Genomic DNA, 23,132 nt, shown 5'->3' with positions numbered 1-23,132 from the left:
CCTCCGGATTAGACCACAGGATCTCCATGCCAATCCTGGACGCCTGCCCCCTTATGAATGATAACCACTGTATCCTGCCTGCACCCGGACAGGCCATCACAATCTTCAGTTCTTCTCTAAAGCACTCAAGCTCCGGGACACTCCACAATCTTCGCCAATAGAGAAGTGGGCGAGAGGCAATTGCTTCTGCAATTGGCCTCAAGTTTAAGTCCAGCCTTAGTGGAATTAGGGGTGTATTTTTTGGTAAAGAAAGCAACTGTCTAATAAAGTTGTTCTCAGTTATGCTGATCTTGCTTGCTGGTCGGTGCCCCCAGAGTTCCGCCCCATAGAGAGTGGAAGATCTGGCTTGGACCTTATATATTTCCAGCGGTGCACTCACTAGTTTGTGCACACAAGATTTCTGCACTTTTAAGATCCCCCCCGCGGACTGAGAAAGCCCCAGATTAGCCCTAGACATTTGGGTATCCCATCCCATTTTGTCATTCAATGTCAGACCTAGGTAGACAAAGTTATTTACCCTTTCCAGGGGTCGTCCATCCATCTTCGGGTGAGGGCAATTAATTGTGTTGGCATTAAACACCATGTACTTTGTTTTATCTATGTTAATCACCAAATTCCTTCTCTTGCAAAATTCGGTAAATTGGTTTAACACCCGCTGCATCCCCATTGGTGTTTTTGAAAGCAGCAGGGTGTCGTCCGCAAACATTAGTGCAGGAAATTTACCACCAGCTAGGTTGGGAGCATCAATATTGTTTGCACTAGTCAGATCATCTACAAGGCCATTTAAAAAGAGAGAAAATAGGGTAGGGGCCAGTACACACCCCTGCCTGACTCCCTTCTCGATTGGGAATGCTCTTGTCAGCTGACCAGATTTACCATATCGTACCTTCGCAAAGGTTCCTTCGTGGAGTCTTTTAAATTGATGGCACAAGTAGGGGGGAATCCCCACATTGGTTAATATACTCCACAGTTGATTCCTATCCACCATATCAAAGGCGGATTTGAGGTCCACAAATGTAAGGTACAAGCTGCCCCCTTCCAAGACCACATGCTTCCAGTAAAGTACCTGGAGCCGTAGTAGTTGGTCAATAGTTAATGTTTTGGCTCTAAACCCTGCTTGCAGGTGGGAGAGAATATTATTCTCTGTAATCCAATCCTGTAAGCGTTGTAAAAGAAGTCTGGCGTAAATTTTTTGAGTAACATCGATAAGGCTAATTGGCCTATAATTTGATGGAGCCAGCGGAGAGCCCTTTTTATAAACCGGGATGATTTCGGCCCCCAGCCAGGTGCTAGGGAGTTCTTGTCCGTCCAGGGTGGCGTTAAATAGGACAGTCAAGTAAGGAACCCAAATCTTCAGCTCATCTCTAAAGAGATCACCAGGGATCCTATCCAACCCCGGGGCCTTATTAGGTTTCAGTGCTAATACCGCTAGTGTGACTTCCGACAAGGTAAATAAGGGAGGGTGCCAGCTTGGGTCCATTCTCAGGGGAAAGCTTAATAGGTCATTGTTTTGGGAAGCGGGACTAGAGTAAAGATCACTAAAGTAAGCACACCAGGCTTCCTCAGCGATATTAGGATCGATCTTAGACTTGCCCTCTACCTTCCCAGTATGAACCAGATTCCAAAAGGTTCGAGCATCTTTCGCAATTAATGCCTGTTTAATTGCATACCATCTCTCGGTTTCCCATTCAGATTTTGCATGGAACAGGAGATCCTTATGGGCCTTCCTTGCAGTCATAATGGAAGTCCTACTGCCTGTTTTGAGAGCGGATACTAGAGTAGTTTTCCCCCTCCTACATGACTGATTATACCAGGGATTGGAGTCCCGAGTCTGCCGTTGGCTCTGGTTGGAGGATTTGTAACAACTGCACGCCAGGGCCATTATTAATTCTTTATGGATTACTAAGATTTTAGCGCCTTCAGCACGGTTTGGGACGCTCTCGTACAGTGCTAACAGCCGCTCAAGCTGAGGAATTACACTTTTATACATTAAAGCCAGATTTTCTGGCGAAGACTTAATAGAGGCCCAGCGGATTCTTTTACCACCCTGTGTGATCCTAATATTACTAGAAACCGTGCCAGCCTCTTGATGCACCCCTTCAGGATGTGGCAGATCCAAGTCCACCACCAAAGGATTATGGTCACTTTCCGAGCGATCATGTACATGGAATTGACGGATCAGTGGCCACAAAGACAAACTAGCCATGAAGTAATCAATTATTGATGAATGGCCCATTCCATTATAAGTACTCTTTCCTGGGCTATCCCCCGGGAAGCGACCATTACAAGCTCTAAGCGAGAATGTGTACGTCAGTGAAGTAAGCTGCATAACCAAAGGTGTCCAAGATTTGGTTTGATAGGCATTAGGGGATGGAATCTGACAAGCGTCATCCTCATCTGATGTTATCTGAGTAACCCCCCCAAGTGGCTCGTAATGACAATTGAAGTCTCCCCCTATTAGCACCTTAGTCTCGCTAGGGAGGCTGTTCAATAAATCGGTTAAAGACTCTAAAGTCTGTGATACCCCTCCCCCACGGACAGGGCGTAAATAGATATTAATGATTGCTATTTTAGGTGTGTTTGGGCGAGCCTTCTTTCACCGCACTTAGAGGTCCTCTGACTAAGTGCCCATACAGCAGCTCGAAGAGGCTGAAACACACTCCTCTCTGTGGCAACTCTCTGTAACCAAGCAACAAGCATGGGATGGTAAGAGGATATCCCACTTTTTCCTCAGGGCCTCTGGCAGGCATCTGATCGTACCCTTTAAGGTCTTGTTGAACCTTTCAATAAACCCATTGGTTTGTGGATGGTAAGAGGTGGAAAACTTGTAAGTCATCCCACACTCCTTCCAGTCTCTGTATACAAGCAGACATGATGTTTGTGCGCCTGTCAGACACAGCTTCTTTCGGGAAACCACTCAGGTAAAAAAAAAAAAAAAAGGCCTTTGCCACTGTGGTTCTCAGAGGGATTGCCTCTAGATGCCTAGTAGCATAATCCAAGAGAACCAGATTAAACCTGTTGTCTGACGCAGTCGGGGATCCATAGGCTCTTCACTGGCAATGTTAATCCTCTCAAAGGGTCTGCCAACGACAGGCAATAGGTTAAGGGGGGCTTTAAGCCTCTGCCCTGTCTTCCCATTGGACTGGCAGGTCACACAACAAAGATCGCTTCTGAGGAATTCTTGATCCTAGGCCAATAGAAGTGAAGGACAAGCCTTGCAAAGGTCTTGTCATAGCCAAGGTGTCCTGCAAGGGGAATTTCATGAGCCAGCTCCAGTAGGAAGGCCCTGTAGCATTGGGGGGGGAGGCCAGTGCCCTTGCTGTCCCATGCCCAGGAGACTTAGGCTCACTGTAAAGGAGGATATCCTCCCAATAAATGTGGTGACTATCAGAGGCATCAACTGCTGCTTGGGCTTCAGCCTTATGCCTAATGCCCACATGGGTTGGGCACTCCCTTTGTGCCCTACAGAACTCCTACTTGGCGGCTCCTCTGACCACATGCCATCCCCAAGGAAAGCAATGTCCTCCTCAGTGGACTCCGAGGTGGGCACTGCAGGTGCCCCTTCCATCTCAATGGAGGTACATTCAAGGGCTGGTTTCCCCAGCCCTCTGCCTCTAACCTTCCTAGCAGCTGGCTGGGCCATTGTTCCAGGCTCCAGCCCTGTTTGACTCCATTCCTGGGCAGCCACGGACCATGTGGTAGCATAGACCCAGTCAGTTAACCCTAATCTCCACATGAGCCCTGTGCTCCACTTCATTCCAGGTAGTGTGCTCAAGGTGATTACGCAAAAAAAACAGCCCACAGGCATTGCAGGGCTCACTGCAACTTTCAGAAGACCTGAATCCCCACACTTAAATGGTACAAGGGCCACAGGACATTAACCCTCTCTGTCGTTAGCCACTACAACCTGGTTGAATGCATGGGGGAATACCTGCTCTGGGGATACCAGCTGACTTCTTAATATAGTCCTGCTGGCTCCTTTGTTCCTCAGTGCCTCCACACCTTGCCCATTGTTGGTGACCCATTGCCAATACTTGGAAGTATTTGAGGGCACATGGATCTTTGGAACCATCTCACTGGCACCCAGGGACACTAGGATAGCCCCACTAACCCCCACCCACCCCAATTAACTGCGACCAATGCCTCCCCCAGCACTAGCCACCCCTGGAATCTTTCCTCCAGTGGGAGGTGGTGCTATTTTTGTACACTTGGGATCCCCTTTGTAGTGTCCATACTTGAAGCACTCATAGCACTTGATGGGCTTGGGCTGCTGACCTTTGTCAGGGTAGTTTCTCTTCTGGTGGGCCACTTGAGAATGTGTACCAGATCCTTTCCCCTGTAAGTTGTGTTGGGGCCTGAAGACAACTTCATTCTTGCCTTCCTCTTTCCTCTGGTGGGAACCCTGACCACCCTTTTGGGAGTCCTCCCCAAATGTCTTTTGGACACTGTGGTGCTGACTCAGAGGTCTGCCGCCTCAAAAAGCTTCCTGGGGTCAGTAAGCTGCTATCAACCATGTGTTGGCACAGCTCTGGAAAACAAGTATCAATAATGTGCCCCTTTAAATACAAGTTGAACAACTCTTCATAATCGTTAACTTTGATACTCCTCACCCAGCCCTTCAGTGCCTTACCAGCATAGTCCAAGAAATCCACACATTTGTGTAGAGAGCTTGTGACTGTAACTAAACCGTTCCCTGTACTTCTCAGGGGTCTTGCTGACTATAATGGGCTTCATGGCAGTGTAGTTGGTCTGGTCCCCCACCTATAATGTAAAAAGTGTGTACTTCCCAACTGTGAGCATGTAGTGCTATATGATACCCCCCCCCCCTAAAATTCCCCTGGGACCCTATGCACTTTCAAAGCCACTGCATAGGCAGTCAACCATTTATCTAGGCCATCCCCCACTCCCTAACTGGGCACCATATATTTTTGGGATATGAAATATAGACTCATCTGAAGGCATTGCAGGTATGCTGCCACCAATATTGTTCTTAATGGGCCCAACTTAGAGTGCGCACTATCCAGCTTTCTGAGGCTAAGCTCATGGGCCATCTTCCTTTCCTCCATGGCCAGCCTCTTCTCTTATAGAGTTTGCTCTTTCCTAAATTTAGCAAGGGCTGCTCTCTGTCACCTGGCAAGCTCTAGGTTTAGTTTCCTCTACCCCCTCCTGTCCGCTAGCTCCTCTGGGGACAGCTTCTTTGGGGAAAAACTGCTGCCTGGTCTAGAGTGGACTTCCAGCCCTGGGAGAAAATAGTTGGCTGAGGTATGCACCCAGGCAGTGCAGGAACCACCACTCTAATAAGGGTAAGCTAGATACCCACTAAATGATAACCTGTGGTCACCCTCTGGCAGCTTGGCACAGAGCAGTCAGGCTTATCTAAAGAGGCTATATGTAAAGTGTGTGTGCATCACATAAACACCGTAACACAATGAATACACCACAAAAGGACTTCTCACAGGTTTGAAAAATAGATTTTTATATTCTGAACAAAACAGGACCAAAATCCAATGTATAGAAGTTGAAATTTCGAATTTTCAAAGAATAAATGCAGTAAAGCACTCAGAAGCAAATAGCACTAAAAAGGTTAATATAGGTTGAGCTGGACCAGGGCAAAGTCAAAGTTTGGACCGTGATGGAACGCCAGCCGGTTACAGGACCCATGCAGGCCCAGGTGACCAAAGTACCTTTCTGGTCGCAAACTGTGAGATGGGTCAATGTCAAGGCCCATAGGTGCAGGATGCGTTGATCTTCTTCATACTGTGAAGGCGATGTGTCAGTTCCGAAGACGGGTGCTGGAGTCGCGAGGCATCGAGCAATTTGTCTGATTCTGCCTGGCAGTTGAGGGGATGCTTTGATCTCACCAAGCTGCAACGGTGATGATATGCTGTCCGATGCACCTATCTCTGGAGGCAAAGCGCTGGTCTCGGGCGATGCCCTGATTTTACTCATGAAATCGGGTTGATGCGCTGGTTCTGCTACATGCAGACAGGAGATTCATTGAAATCGGTGATGCAAGTCTCTGGGCCACTTCCAGTGAGTCAGGCACAGGAGCAGGGGTAACAATGTGGAGAAGTGTGGCTCACTGGTTAGAGGAGGCAGACCCTGATGCAGAGGTCAGACCCGGGACTAGGGTTCAATTCCCGACGCGGCAGGGTCTTGAGTCCAAATGTCCACGGACTTGATAATTCTCGCCTCGGTGCCTACTCGAATCATGGGTTCACACTCTGCAGCTCTGGGCAATAGCTTGCTTAATCGCCACTACGGCCCCCCGCGGCGGGATGCCTGGTCTTCACCTTGGGGATGCCCAATAGGGGTAATGTCACAGGGAAAGCCAGGATGGGTTCCCAAAGCAAGCGCTAAGAGACCTGTCGGTGATTTGGCGCTATATAAATCGAAATTAACATAACATAACAACTTTGTATTCCTGAGTCTCAAGCAACAGGAGGCAGGCCAACAAGCCCTTGGAGGTCATTTGGAGTGAAGACAAAGACAGAGTCCGGCTCTCCTTGAATAGAGTCAGAGAGAAGCAGGCAGCAGGGCAACAAACAGAAAAGCTGGCCTTCTAGCTCAGCAATCCAGTCAAATCCTTTTAGCAGCACAGCAGTTCTGGCAGAGCTTCGGTTACAAGTCCAGTAGTGTCTGATTTTATGGGGTCAGAGACCAAGGGGCAGATTTATGAAGGCCTTGCGCCGCCAGTGCGTCACTTTTTCCCATGTTAAAAATGACGCACCGGCGGTGCAAGGCCTTCATAAATCTGCCCCCAAGTACTTATATCCAAAACCTTGAAGAAGCTCTCTAAAGTGCACATATATCCCTTTCAACTCAGTCCTGTCTGCCAGGCTCTCTGAAGGAGGTAATCAGTCCTGTGTGTGGGGACAGGACACAGCCTATTCAAGTGAAGTGTTAGCCCCTCCCTTCCATCCTGACCAGGCAAGACCATCAGAATGCCTATGTATGTAGATGCGTACTCAGACACACTATCCCTCCTGTGTTGTGGATGTCTAAAGGGAATGCACAAAGTGTAGCTGTCACCCACCCGAGACATATATTGGAGACATGTTGGCAGGCACACAGAGCAGTAATTGCAGAGAATTGGCCATTTTCTAAAAGTGCCATTTGAGCTGGGCACGGTACTATTGAGCACGCCTGGTTTAAGGTTGAAAAGACCTGTGAATTTTGATGGAACTGTGGAGTGCAACTATTTGACATTTTCTAAAAGTGGCATTTCTAAAAAAAGTAGTACTAAATACATCTTCACCAGTGAAGAGGATTTATCATTACCATTCCAAAAATATGAAACATGAATAAGCTACTCCTCTCTGATCAGGAGTTACAGCTTTAAAGTGTATTAAGGAATTCCCAATGCTAACCTATGAGAGAGGTAGGCCTCCCAGTAGTGAAAAACGAATTTGGGTGTTTGTCACGGACAGGACATGTAAAGCTAAAGCACGCATGTCCTACCTTTTACTTACATGGCACCCTGCCCTTAGAGCCCACCTTAGGGGTGACTGGTATGTAATAAAATGGGAGTTTAAGGTTGGGAGGTATTTTTAAATACCAAGTTGAAGTGGTAGTAAACTGTTCACACAGACACTGCAGTGGCAGGCCTGAGAAGGGTTTGAAAGGCTAGTTCTTTGGGTGGCCCTATCAGTGCTGCACGCCACTAGTAGCATTTAACTTACAGGCCATGGATACAGGGTATACCACTTTGTAGAGGACTTACAAGCAAATTAAATATTCCAATCAGGTATACACCAATGACACCATGTTTAGGGAAGAAGGACATGCACTTAAGCACTGGTTAACAGTGGTAAAGTGCTCAGAGTCCTAAGGGCAACAAAAAGAAATAGCAAAACAGGAGGTAAAAGACAAAAAGTCTGGGGAAATACCACCCTAAGGATGACAGGTCTAATAGTCTGCCTCCTCAACAGTACATTAATATCCTGACTCCGGCATGTATACAACATGATTTCAAGCCATAGATCCGTCTAAGTGCATACCACGTCTTTGCACATCCTGGTCAGATTATACTCGAACACTAAACCACACCAACCTTGCACAATTAAGACAACACATAGCACCACCATGCATACAACATTCTTCAATGCCATATAATTAGCTAAAGATTTGCCACCTCAATGGCACATTCATATTTAATTATGATCACATTTCATCGGACACGATAATGTACACAACACAGTGCCAAGGCAAATAGTTGTCAATGCAAATGCTACCTCTATCATGCATACATATCAACTTACACCCACGCTTTGCCTTACATCAAAAGGATATGCACATTTGGCACAACTCCTGACAACATCTCAAACATAATAGACATTCAAGCCAAACAGATGGGTAAACGTTTGCTCTCACATATCAACCATCCAGAATGTATTCAATGGAACTTATCACTCCCTCAAGCACATAGAATTGCATCACATCACCTTTTGGTCAAAAATAACAGCCACCTGAAGGCAAAGAGTGAACATCCTTACACACCAACCGGATGTAACAGATTGCAATATACTTCAGGAATAACTTCCATGCACATAATGCTCTACACAGAGCCATAAGAACATCTAGGGCCTCATTTATGAGGCTGTGCGTCCCTTTTACGCCGCTGGTGCGTCACTTTTTGTGACGCACCAGTGGCATAAAAAATGCGCCTTGTTGCGCCATATTTACAAAGTGACGCATCTAGGCAGATGCGTCACTTTGTAAACCCCTGCGCCACATTATACCTGCGCCAGGTATAATGTATGCAGGGGGGGGGGGGCGTTTTGACGCAAGAAAGGGTCATGGAAGTGACGCAGTGAAATCTATGAGATTTCACTGCGCCACTTCTAGGACACAACTGCGTCAATTTCTTACGCCTGCCTCACAGCAGGCATAAGACTGACGCAGGCCCTTTCACATGGGGCTTGCCCCATGTGAAAGGACACATTGCTGGAGTTGCGTCACTTTTGTGACACACTCCAGCAATGCGTCACTTTTGCGTCATACAGATACGTCAGAAATACTGACATATCTGTAACTCCTTGCGCCATGATGCGTCATACTGTAAATATGACGCATCATTGGGGTCGCAAGGAGGGCGCAGTGAAAAGTGACGCATCGCTGTTTTCAAGCAGCAATGCGTCACTTTTCATAAATGAGGCCCCTAGTGAGCCATTATCTGATGTAATCCATCACTAAATAATACATAAGTCTTGTATTACCTGGTCAAACTCTATGTAGTATTACTTATCTTAAATAGCACAAAACACAAGCAAATACAATGTCAACAAGCATTCTGATTCCGGACAACCAGCACTTCAGAACCACAGTCAGCACCCTGATATGATTACTGCTTAGGTGCTGTACAAATTGTTGTGAGCACTATACAAAAACACATATCTTAGCAATGCCCATGCCAGCAGCAGGATCTAGTCAGTGCCTGAAGACATGGGTTTCATGTAACTTCCAATGGACTTGTCATTTGGTTGTATGCTCTGCCTAGTATCAGTGCAAAAAGTATTCTCTGATAATGCCAAAGGCAATGCTCAGGGGTGTTGAGGCTGTGAGTGCTGGGCTCAGAGGCTGTTCAAATGAAGTGATCTATGCAATGCAACTTCAGAGCATGATTGTAACACTCTCTGTGGGCATTACTGATATGTGCAATGGGCATAGACTATAACCGAAGAGACTTATAGTGCAACTTACTCCCTGTAAGGCATGGCTTTTGGACACAGTCACTGAACACTGCCGGGTGTGGAGCTGCGTACACGCCACAGAGGAAGGTAATGGCATTGGCCGTGTATGCACAGATCATGGCCACAGACATTTCCACAAGTCATCACAGGAACACGTACTGGGCACAGAATAACACTAAAGAACATACAATTTTCATGTACTTGCAGGAATTGGCTACATGAAACTCCCAATGGCATGCCATATCCACTGACCATAGGGCCAGGTAAAAGGCCATGCTGTATGTCTGATAAAAATTCAGCTCAGCCTCTACTAATGTCTGGTGTCCCAGGATTCTTGTTTCCGGTCCAGGGAGACCTGGCTTGGCAGTTCAGGCTGGACTGTTCCCATGAGGAACAGGGTCAAGACTGATTTGCATATGTTGGGTCTGAACTGGGGTGGTGAAGTGAGCTAAAGAACGATGACGGATTCAACCGAGATCTGTGACTGGGGGTGAGAGACTGAAAAGTTTCAGGGCTCCGTCCATCAACTCCTTGTGTGTGTGGTGTCTACAGTGTATCAGAGGGCAAGGCCATGACCCGTGCACAAAATAAATGAATAGTGCATTGAGGCAGGAGTTATGGTTTGCTCAACTAACCACATCTGGCCATTTTTGTGTTTTTTAGGTTGTGTTTCATTATCATAATGTCACTTTGTTTAGATGAATGAGTCTGAGGGGCACTCATGACTATTCTTCTAAATTGAGTGTGAACAATTTCAGTAAATGACCAATTGCCCGCTGCAGGAAGATAAAAAGTGTCCTCTGTTTCAGTAGATGCTATTTCCAAAATGCCAATGTATTGTCCCATCAACAGATCTGTAGACCTTGCTTTGGCAATTGCAATTTGATGAACTTGGAACAATAAAATAACTCCAAATGAAGCAATCCCAGAAAGCAAAGTTACGCAAATTTGTTTTTTATGTCACTGTTGCACATTTATGTTATTCCACGTCATGCTTTTTCTTTTGATTCAGCTGTTTTAGCGGGACAGTGGATAGGGGGACATATATACTGTGTAACTGTATATACTGTGTAACTGTATCGCCAACAAACACAGCCAGTGTGGGCTGCCACCATGTAACGACAAAGCGCTGACGACTATATGTGTAAAAATCAATAAAAATATGTTGAAATCAAAAAAACTTGTTTCTTACTACTGAAAGTTGGCATAAAATCTAACAAATTATGAATTTGTGTTTGTCCATGTCTGAAATTCTTTAAAAAAAGTAGGAAACACATATACAAAAAATTAAGTTTTTCGATGTTTTGCGGCCATGAACGCCAAGGGGATGTAATCTTCTGTTCTGTAGAGTTCAGGGAGTTCATATGTTTGCTGTTTTGTTGAGTGTTTCTGAAAAGAGAAGAAAATACAAAACTATGAAAAGCATTGTTTACATGGGAGGGGCATACATTTAAATGTCATTCTATAACAACGGGGTGACCCAAAAGTACCACAAAGAACCTGGGTAATTTGTGATTCATAACAGTGGTCCAATCGGAAAGGACCACTAAACAGATGAAGTTAAATAAATTAACTTTTCCTGATTTTTTTGATGAAGACCTGCTGTTGAGGCTTAGATTGGCCATCCGCGACCCCTTGCCGGGTCAAAACATCAACATCTTGAACACCTGGGATCGTAAGGTGATTTTACAAAGGGGCAATTATGAATTATATGATTACCCTTTCTTAATGAGATCACGCTTATGCTGTTTAATGAGTACAACAGGCTATTTTGTAAATAAGATGATATATGTAATAGGTCGATTTCCTTTTTCTTTATTAGTTTAAATTCCACGCACAAGCACTTTTTCTGAGCACCCCTTCACACATCTTCTTGGAGAAACCATATGCGTATATATTGTATTTATATTTGTTGTTTTTCTCAATACAGACACAACTCATACATCTAAGTGCAATTTCTTTGTGTGTTGTACAATTTATAGTTATTTATACTTTTCCCTATATTTAGAAACAATATTGACCCCCCTCCTTGAGTTCAGTGAGTTGGGTTTTTCAAAAGCAATCAGCGGAGGTTGATTTATTTCACTTTATCTATCCGTTTGGTGGATCTTACCGATTGGACCACTTCAGGTATGACAGCCATATCTATAACAACGTTCCAGAGGAAAACACTCAAAAAAATGTAATACTTTTGCAGTAATTTTAAAATGACCCTGCTATTACAATCTATGTTTTAGAAGATTCTTAGATTTAATAGTTCAAGATCATCATGAATAAACAGACAATTCCAATGTGTGGAAAGGTGCTACAGTGTGAGTGCAACATCAGTTGACAATGTGCAAATAACAAACAAATATAGCATGTATAATCACAAAAATGTCAACCATCAGAACAGTAACTACAACATAGAAGCCCATAAAAATAAATTACACAGGTCTCTCAGAGTCTGCCTGCCAATGCGAATGTGGTTAAGACTGAAAATTCGACTTTTCGATCCTTTATCAACACTAGAGTTCCTCGGGACAGATTAGTAGCAACTTTGATCCATAAAGGAATAAAAAGCAATGCAATGCCAAGAAAATAAGTGGCCAACGAATAGCCTCCAAATGGACATGAGTGTTCAATCCAAACCAGCCAATGTATTGAACACCGCCAGTCAGTCATGGTCAGGGCTTGTATACTCCGTTCCTTATACCACCTTTCTCAGTAATGTAACAGTACGACGGCCCACTGTTTCAGTAAGTTAAAGGCTCCTTGTACCCCGTTTCAGTAAGGGGCCACCTATACACTCTAATTTGATCTAGGGAGTATTCTTTGTGCCCTTTGTTTAAGTCTGGTAAAGGTTTCTCCAACCCTCTGCCTCAGTGAGATTAGCGCTTGATCTCTGTCTTTGTGTGATAATGGCTCCCCATATTCTATCTGGCCGTGTGATAAGGGCTCCCATTATCCTCCGCCTCTGCGTAATAAGGGCCTCCATACCCGCTCTTGGTGCCCCCTGTTTCAGTATGACCATACCCTCTGTATCAGTATGGCAAGGGCTCTTGGTGCCCCCCTGTTTCATTTTAATGACTCCCCATGCCTTCGGTATCAGTGTGGTCAGGGCTGCTGTGCCCTCTGTTTCAGTGTGACTTCCCATACCCTCTGCATCAGTCTGATAATATCTCCCTGTACCCCCTGTCTGTGTTTGAGAACGTCGCCCATTTATACCCTGTAAAGATCCCCCCAACTCCATTTAAACATATTTGCCACACTTCTCAAGGGACTTAGCTAGGATATTTTAACTCCGTTATGTGTTTGCCTTACTCTTGTTATTTTTATTTTTGATACCCCTAAAGGCATAAACCCTGACAAGAGCTTCATCACATGTTTACATTGCTTGCATTTTTTCGTTTGAATGCAGTGCAAGCACTTATCAAGCTGTCTGTGTCTTTAAACGCGACAATGCTGTACAGTGCTTGAGAGTTTGCCAAAAGAGTTTATTCAATTTCCGTCAAGAACTCGATTCCAGCAGACTGCGATTGTCAGGGGTGAAGCCAGAACATTCAGCAGTCGTCCACTCGCCACTCCAGAACCCAGCTAGCCCCGACCTCCAGTAGCCTGTTAGCGCCTGCAGTCGCTGCGGCCTGAATCTCACTGCCTACTTCCGCTCTTACATTTGATTGGCTCGCTGCGAGCGCCGAGGCGCCTCCCTAATGCGACTGTTGTTCTCATCTGGCCCCAGGCCAAGGTTCCTTTGCAACCAACGTGCCGAGGCCTTCAGGTCTATTGATTTCACCAGGCAGTCCTTGGCCAGGCGTGCAGAGACCAAAACGCACGCATTCGTGCAATAAGAGCAGACTGCGGCCTAGACGCAAGCAATGTATACATCGTTCAAGGTTTCTCAGCAGCTCCGTTCTTGTTCTACTGCCGTCATGTATGATGACTGAACACAAGTACGACATGGAATGTCAGTAACTGACGTTGAAAGACTGGCGAAATCTCGACAAAAAATTATAATCATTCAGGTTTGATGTAGGAAATCTGGTCTATACCTTAGACAATGTCATACATCAAAAACCAAAACCCGAGAGGACTGAACTAATAGCTTTGGGCCAGATGCATCAACGCATTTTGTGATAGCGGTTCGCGAGCTCCAAAAAGCCTCTACGTCCATAGAAATGAATGGGAAAACATTCCTTTATTTCCGGCTCGCAATTTGCAGTCGCAAATAGGGAATGCGTGGGAATCGCTACTTTAAATGCAAAACCTACTTACATTGCATTTTGCGAGTCTTTAATAGTGAATCGGTAAAATTCGTTATTAAGGACTCTCAAAATGCAATGTTGATAAATCTTGCCCTTTATGATTAAAAGGGGTGTTTCGAGGAGAACGATCAGACCGGGAAGTGACTAAGGGCCACATGCCTCAAGGTAATCATTTGCGATTACCAAATAGCGAATTTTAAGGATTCACTATTTGGTAATCACAAATGCCTATGCATGAAGGATTCTCAAATATTTTTGTGAATCCTTAACATTCCCTAATAGCGAATCATAAATTGTGATTCGCTATTAGGGAATGCGTTCCCATGCATTCCTTCAGCCCCATAGGAATGAATGGGAATGCATTCACAATTTGTGATTACCAAATTGGTAATCGCAAATTGTGAATGCAATTGCAAGGGTGCCAGAGGGCCTAAGGCCACCCTGATGCACCCCCCCCAAAAGGTAAGTGTGCACATGTCACTTTAAAAAATGCACTTTTGTGCATTTTTCAAAGATTTTGCAAATTACCAATCAACTTGAAGTTGATGGTAATTAGCATTTCCTAAATGCGAACTCGCATTTAGAAAAGGCTTGATGCATCTCAAATAGATAATTGCAATTTGAGATTCCCTAAATACATTTGCAAATTAGGTCATCTCTTACCCATTCCCTCTGATGCATCGGAAAAGGCATTTTACAGGCCGCAAACGGGTAAAATGCTTGATGCATGTGGCCCTAAAAGCTTTACCGAGTCAGGGAAAGTGGCTCAGACATCGTTGCTGTAAGAAAGACCACACCTCGAGTCACAAACAGGAGCGTCATGTGGAGCTGGCTATCTAGCTACATCACTGTGGCACATACATAATAGATGAATATATATCCAGAACAGATTCTGAAGCTTGCATCACAGGTACAAAAAAACTCAGTGCTGCAAAGCATAGGATATGTCTGAGAGGCTGGTAGGTCTGGGCAGTGGTAGTCATGCCTGGCGTGGAAGCTGGAATGGGCATTACACGTGTTGCGTGAACATCATAGGAGTGTGCAGTGATAGCGATGTTCAGATTCCTTGCCCATTCCATTCTGGCCTCTCTGATTAGGCTTCTAACAAATTCAGGTTCTGTCTCATTAAATGTATAGCAGGCCAGCTTAAAAGTGTTTTTACTTTCCAAATAAAAGTCTACAAGTACTGCTGAAAAGATCTCATACTATGTCATTAAATATATGTTATGAGTATTGAGAAGTGCAAATACTGCTCCAATAGAAGTATCACAGCCCTACTTGTAAACATACTTTCACTCAAACGAGTAGATGGGAGCTCTGATGCCTTGCCCATTCGGTCCTGTCCCTCTCTGCTGAGACTATCCACGTGTCCTAGTACACATTTCATACACCTAATGTTAGGCAACAAAACAAAGAATACACTTTAGAGTATATATGTGTTTCCAAATAAAAAGCCAGACCTAATGTATTTATGGATGCTTGTTCTGAATCTTTTTCATATTCAGTCAAGTAATTATGATACATTGAATTTATGTATGCTGTGACACCACTCACTGGGTTAGCAAAGAAGGACAACGCTGGTTTTGAGATCACAGGCTGAACCGCAAAACATTTCTGACTGTTGTTATTTTATGTCCTTTGGTGGTAAGTAAGTAAGGTAGTGGTCGGTGCAAACACCTTTTACTGTATTGTGGAAGCAGATTCACCGCGGTAGCAATGAGTGTCAGAACATTTGTGCATACTTGTGTTATTTTTTGTCGTGTTATATTGTTGGTTTATTTTTGTGTTGTACTGTGTTAGTCAAATGTACTTTATTTTGATTGTTTTGTTATTTAATGCAGTGTAATTATTTTTGCTCTGTTGCTATTGAGCTTTTTTGTTGTTTTTCTGTTGTGTTTTGTTGTGCTTCTGTAATTTCAGTACAGCTGTCAACAAATGCTGCTACATTTCAAACAATAAGCAGGCAGCACATTCTTTTAAAGTTCTACTGATATGGAGCTAATTATCTCTGGCAAAGGTGATAAAATACTACTCCTCTGGCTCTTCATCTATCTATCTGTAAGTCTAAACTTGTGCAGAAACTATGTGTTAAATTAGCACCGCTATTGCTCATTTCTTGAGATACAGAACTACTTGTCCATTCTTCAGATGGGTTCTATCGACAAGTAAAGAAATCTTTCTTAGGCTGATAAAAAGTAAAACAACCATTGGTACATTGGTTTTTAGGTCTCGCCTGTCAATGCGCATGCGCATTGAGCTTGCGAGAATATAGGGGCTTAAACAGAGTTTAACCAGACTGGCGATTTGATGCAGTGCACGTGCGCTTTTAGCTCAATGCGCAAGCGCAATGAGTTAAAATGCGCGTGCACAGCATCAAATCTCCAGCCATCGCCATCTGTTCCCCAGCTTGGTGCCGCCAGCACCTCCCCTCTCTCTTCCCGCACACAGCCTTACTCGCATTTCTCCTCCCCCTCCCCAGCCGCCAGCACCTCCCCTCTCTCTCCCTGCACACACGCTCTGACTCAGTACTTTAAGTTTCACGGCCGCCAGGCCTTGTCTCCTTTTATTTTTCAGCCTCCCCTTTTTTTCAGCCCCTGTTGTGCCGTCCGACTTGTTTTTCATGCTTGTTATTTCAAGGAAACTTTCCCTTCTCACTGGTCCACTTTAATGAGCCATTCCCTGATTATATCTCCACTTTAGGAAACCTTTTTCCCCATTAGCATGTAAGCAGAATGAAGCATTTTTCACAAGTCCACTTCAAGGTGCGTGTCACCGTTCACAAGTCTGTTTTGTTTGTCTATGCAAATATAGGCTTTAGAAAGCTTTCACCCCCCCCCCAGGCCTAGCTACGGGAGGCTTCACTACACATATGTCCACTTTAAGGACACATTTCTTGTTCACAAGTCTCCGCTCAGGCCCCTTTCACTGCGCGCAGAATAACGTTGGCCAGGCTTCCCCGGGCACGTATCTACTTTAAAGAGCCTTTCTCCGCTCCAAGTGCGCTTTAGACGCTGCTAAAAGGTCGGCTTTAGGAAGCATTCGCTTGATCACAGTTCCTCGTTAGTGAACATTTCCGACTCCCATTTGAGGGGGCTTCCCCCCTGACAAGTGTGTTTTTGCCTATGCAAATATCGGCTTTAGAAAGCTGTCACGACCCGCACGCACTAAGGGAGCCTTCACCACACATACTTGTTGTTCCTGAGACTTTTGTACCACAAAATGAATGACCTGAAAATAATTCAATGTCCGGCATGCATGTATACATAGAATAACAGTAAGTCATATCATTTAACTGCAATTGAATTTTCAGCTGAAAATTTATGTGCAGTTAAATGATATATTTGTAAACTGCAAATAGAAGTTTTCTCAAATGTCTTCATTTTAAACTTCCCAAAAAATCACCGTCCCAGCTCCACCCTACCACTTTTACGAATATTGAAAGGCTAGGCCAAGTCACCAAAACTTAAGTGACAGAGAGAGTAAACCTTTGTTACAGAGCTCACTTCTGCAACTCTAAGGAACACAGGGTTACCAACAGCGGTGCAGTTTTGAGAAGGCACATCTGGAAGAGATTATAGTGATGACAATCTACACTCGCTCGCACCCGACTTCAATGTAATGCCTCCCAAGCTGCTCCCCCCCGCCATGAGACTTCAAAGCAACGTGTCATCATCGTGACCAGAAACCACAGAGCAGTGCATGACATACAAACTTGACTGTGTTGTGATTGTCGTGCGTGTTCGGGAAACACTTCTCCAGCTCTCTTTTTGTCTAGGTTTTGTTTAACGAATCCCCCTGCATCTGTGTGTCTGCATGCTGACCCCTCCCCCATTGTTTATCTGCAAATGTGCATGTGTGCCTCTTTGCATGTGTGTGTATGTGTCAGTATGTCTCGTGTTCTCTGCATTACCATTATGTTTCATGTGCATATCCCCTCATCCTCGTGGTAGTCTGCAGGTAGGCTTGCATGTTTGCCTCTGCATGTCTGTGTGCAATGCATGTATGTCTCTGTGAACGTCTGTCCGCAAACAAGACTGCGTGTTTCTATCTTCCTTTTTTTAAATACATGCTAAAGTCTATGTGTGCATGTCTAAATGTTTTCCTTTACTTGTTTTTTATCAACATTATTGCAGTTTCCTTTGCGAATATGCGAACAAACTCCCCGACCCTACTTATTCCTCCCACTCCTGCTTGCTACCCTGCTCCCCCTCCCCCCACGCCTCGCACCAGACTACCATTTGTCGCATTTAGACTACCTGCTCCCCCACCCGATTTGAAAGGCAGCCTCGCACACCAACATTTGTCTCTCACACCACAGGCTCCTGCTCCCCCGCCCACCCAGAAATGCCGAGAGCTATTCCCTCCCACTTGCTGGCGCCCCTGCTCCCCCACCAGACTTGAAAGGAAGCCTATTTTAGTCTCTGCAATATATATTGTGTGATTTATGCCCAAGAAATTTTATCTGTTTTGCTCCCACTTCAACATTCACTCCTCCCACACTTTTAAAGTGAAGCTTAGCTTCACTTCAAAAGCCCCTGCTGCTTCACACTATTCACGGCCGCCAGGCCGTGTCTCTCCCTCATCGGGCCATAAGGCCCACAGTTTGCGTAGTGTAATCATGCAGCGGGTCTCTGTGACACAACACTCTGTTCGGGCCCATGCACGCCTGTTACGCAATGTTTTAACTCTGGCCGAAGCACTCTTTTTTTTTTATATAGCGCGAACTAGGCCCGAACCGAATCGGGTATCAGAGCGCTTTACATAGCACCAGTTAACGTTCTGTTCTGTTGTACTTTTTTAATAACTGTTAATGCTACGGATATTCTATTTAATGTATATGTTAACTGTATTGTCATTTATTTGTGGCATGTTGGTATTAAATTTACTGCTGCCCCAGGCTGACATTCTGCTATTTCGAGGTTTCCTTCAATCTAAGCGCCAAGAAGCTTACGAGGTGGAATTAGTTTTAAAGTGTTTTTGAAAAGGGGATTGAAAGGCTGAGGCATCTTCTTGTGGCATTTGTCTCGTGTCACGTGTTGTCTTTGTGGTATTATACTGCCGGTTCTAAATATTTCTGCTTTTTTAAGTTCATCTTGATGTTGTGTTTATTTTTTGGTATCGCTCTTTTTGTTTTTTACACCGTCCTCACTCTACCTTTGTGCAGCAAGAAGCATTTCGCCTGCTGGACAGGCTCACCTTTTATTTACTTACATGTAGAAGTGTTATATAGCGCAGACAAGCTCAAGATGGCGTCGATGCGCTTTACATGTCGCATATTTGTCAGTGTTCTTAATCAAATGCACCTAGCCTGCCTGCATCTCTGTGTTAAGTGCAGGAGCAGTAAATGCAGCGTGTTTTTTTACACACCCCTTGTCGCTGCTGTTTCCTCAATCCCCAGTAGTCATGGCGTCATCTCGTGAAAGATGAAAGGCGACGGCCCATTCTTGGATCCAGCCTGTAAGCTGCAGGCAGCACACATCTTGGCAGCTGGCACATTGACCCGCCGAGTCATCGGGCTGGTTGTTTGAAAGTTTTTGATCCCTGTGCCTGCCAACCCCGTCCTGCCCACAGTTTGCGTAGTGTAATCATGCAGCGGGTCTCTGTGACACAACACTCTAATCGTGCCCATGCACGCCTGTTACGCAATGTTTTAACTCTGGCCGAAGCACTCTAACGTCTGACAGTTGTGCTCTGTTCTGTTGTACTTTTTTTTTTTTTGATTTTTTTTTTTTGTGAAACTTTTTTAATAACTGTTAATGCTACGGATATTCTATTTAATGTCTCAGCACCACCCCAGCATCACTCAGCACCACCCCAGCATCACTCAGCACCACCTCAGCACCACCACAGCACCACTCAGCACCACCACAGCATCACTCAGCACCACCACAGCATCACTCAGGACCACCGCAGCATCACTCAGCACCACTCACCATCACCACACCATCACTCAGCATCACCCCAGCATCACTCAGCACCATTCACCATCACCACATCATCACTCAGCATCACCCCAGCATCACTCAGCACCACCCCAGCACCACTCATCAACACATCATCACTCAGCGCTACCCCAGCATCACTCAGCAACACCACATTATCACTCAGCACCACCACATTATCACTTACCGCCACCCCAGCATCACTCAGTGCCATCCCAGCATCACTCAGCACCACCATAGCATCACTCAGCGCAACCACAGCATCACTCAGCGCAACCACAGCATCACTCAGCGCAACCACAGCATCACTCAGCACCACCACAGCATCACTGGTTCAAATATGTTCTTTCAATGTTTCAAGCTGTTTTCAAGCTTTCAAGCTTTATTAAAAATCACAAAAAGATGTTAATATTTCACTTAAGTTCTTGGATTTTTGTCACAATAAAAAACACTGAACATAATCTTCACAAAAATTATTTACAAAAGTTTAAGCTATTGCCATTACAAATTAAATAAATTATTTAAAAATATTAAAAACCATTGTTATTTGTAATAGCAATACATCTAAGTCACGTAAATACAAAACATGTTGCATTACAAATGTTATAGGTGTCACATTTGCGAAAGTTATAACTATTGGCATTGTAAATGACAAAGCTATTAATTTAGATAGTTCAAAAAACATCACAATAATAAAAAAAAGTCATTTATAAGACCAATAGCTCAAACTTTCCTAATGCGAGACCTATTGCATTTCCAATGCTTGTTCATTATTGACAATCCCCTGCAAAAACGAACCCCGGCATTCACAGAGAAACCTGGTAATTCAGGCAAATGCAATTTTTTCATAGATAGTTGCAAGATGTCTCACAAGTGGTTTCTAGAAGCCATGAGCTGACTGCAAAAATACTATTTGTTAAGCAACCCCAACAAAGTGGCTTGTCTAATCCATCGGACACTGTGTAACAATGCAACATATCAGTTCCAGGCAGATAATGAGGTCATAAACTCGCCAACATTAGCAATAAAGTTGCAATAATTTGGGACACTTCAAGACTAAATGATAAAAGCGTTTTTGCTAGAATTCCAGACATAAGCAATAAGGGAGAAACTCATGAATGCAGCTCTATTTTTCAGCATCATACCCCAGCGTTTTATCCATCAATCACTCAATCAATATTTATAGAGCGCAGCTAATCACCCCTGAGGGTATTGAGGCGCTAATGTCTCGCGGGGTTCTAGTCGTAGAGCAGGGTCTTGAGTCCCTTCCTGAATTCCACCAAACCTGTTCGTAGTTGGAGGGGGAGGTCGTTCCAGGACTTGGCAGCGAGGTGGGAGATGGAAGGACCTCCGCTATACCCCCGGCAGATGTGGGGAACGTGAGCAAGCGCGCAGGAAGCGGATCACAGTTGTCTGGCAGGCTGGTAAAAGTTCAGGCGGTGGTTGATGTAGGTTGGGCCCTGTTCACGGAGGGCTTTGTAGGTGAGGGTCAGTGTCTTGAACTGGAATCTCTTCTGTACGGGGAGCCAGTGGAGGTTCTGGAGGTGGGGTTTGATGTGGGTCCATCTGGGAAGGTTGAGGATGATTCTGGTGGCTGTGTTCTGTAGAGTATGGAGTCTCTTGAGGAGTTGGGTGGTGCTCCCCAAGTAGAGAGCGTTTCCGTTGTCTAGCTGTCTGATGACGAGAGCTTGTGTGACCATTTTCCTTGTGCTGCTGGGGATCCTTCTGAAGATCTTGTGCAGCAAGTGGGGGTGTGGAAGCAGGAGGAGGCGGTTGCATCGACTTGTCATTTTATAGTGAGTTTGCTGCCCACGATGATTCTGAGTTTGCGGGCGTGGTCCGTGGGGGTGGGTACGGATTGGAGCTCCAAGGGCCACAAGGTGTTGTCCTATGGTGAGGTGATGTTTCTGAAGATCAGCACTTCCGTCTTGTCTGTGTAGTGCTTCAGGCAGTTGGTCCTCATCCAGTTGATGCGCTCGTCATGGCATTTTAGAAGTTTGTTCCGGTGGTAGTGGGGTCTTCTGTCAGTGAGAGGATGAGTTGGGTGTCATCCGCATAGCAGATGATGGTGAGGGATCACTGACATAATATCGAGGGACATAATATTGACTATCAAAAATATCGTCGACAAAATATCGACAGACAGAATATCGACTTTGTATCTACAAACAGGTAAGTGCAAAAATATCGAATACAAAATATCGTTTACAAAAAAATAGTTAAAAAAAATATCGACTTTATTAAAAACAATGTAAAATTAAATTAATATTAAAAATTATTTACTAAAATATACTTAAAAATACTTAAATTACCTTATAATAATTAAATAATTGATGAAAGGTATAAAAAAATTTACAATCATATTTGTTAAAACATATATATATAGTAACATAATATAATTAAATATTATCCAATAATATTACCGTAGGATGGCAGAAGTGTAAAAATGACTATTCCCACACCAGAGAGTGCAACAGTAGGGAAAGCGTTGGATAGCGTAGGGGTAAAAATTACTATTCCCACTCCAGAGAGTGCAACAGTAGGGAAAGCGTTGGATAGCGTAGAGGTAAAAATTACTATTCCCACTCCAAAGAGTGCAACAGTAGGGAAAGCGTTGGATAGCGTAGGGGTAAAAATTACTATTCCCACTCCAGTTAGTGCAACAGTAGGGAAAGCGTTGGATAGCGTAGGGGTAAAAATTACTATTCCCACTCCAGTGGGTGCAACAGTAGGGAAAGCGTTGGATATCGTAGGGGTATAAATTACTATTCCCACTCCAAAGAGTGCAACAGTAGGGAAAGCGTTGGATAGCGTAGAGGTAAAAAATACTATTCCCACTCCAGTGGGTGCAACAGTAGGGAAAGCGTTGGATAGCGTAGAGGTAAAAATTACTGTTCCCACTCCAGTGAGTGCAACAGTAGGGAAAGCGTTGGATAGCGTAGAGGTAACAATTACTATTCCCACTCCAGTGGGTGCAACAGTAGGGAAAGCGTTGGATAGCGTAGGGGTAAAAATTACTATTCCCACTCCAGTGAGTGCAACAGTAGGGAAAGCGTTGGATAGCGTAGGGGTAAAAATGACTATCCCCACTCAAGTGGGTGGAACAGTAGGGAAAGCGTTGGATAGCGTAGGGGTAAAAATTACTATTCCCACTCCAAAGAGTGCAACAGTAGAGAAAGCGTTGGATAGCGTACAGGTAAAAATTACTATTCCCACTCCAGTGGGTGCAACAGTAGGGAAAGCGTTGGATAGCG

General features: G+C 44.6%; 1 protein-coding gene across 1 annotated transcript in view; it reads right to left on the bottom strand.

The window, feature by feature from the left end:
• Positions 1-9,219: 9,219 nt before the first annotated feature.
• The window catches only part of BCAS4 (breast carcinoma amplified sequence 4), a 413,107-nt gene continuing 399,194 nt past the window's right edge, over positions 9,220-23,132 (bottom strand). Inside the window, exon 5 of the mRNA XM_078652043.1 lies at positions 9,220-11,081. Coding sequence (XP_078508169.1) covers positions 10,980-11,081 — 102 coding nt within the window. The 3' untranslated portion in view covers positions 9,220-10,979. The remainder of the gene's footprint in view (positions 11,082-23,132) is intronic.

The sequence above is a fragment of the Lissotriton helveticus genome, chromosome 7, assembly GCF_964261635.1.
Source record: "Lissotriton helveticus chromosome 7, aLisHel1.1, whole genome shotgun sequence".
Classification (NCBI taxonomy): domain Eukaryota; kingdom Metazoa; phylum Chordata; class Amphibia; order Caudata; family Salamandridae; genus Lissotriton; species Lissotriton helveticus.
The sequence above is the reverse complement of the archived record's forward strand: the minus strand, read 5'-3'. Positions and strand labels throughout refer to the sequence as shown.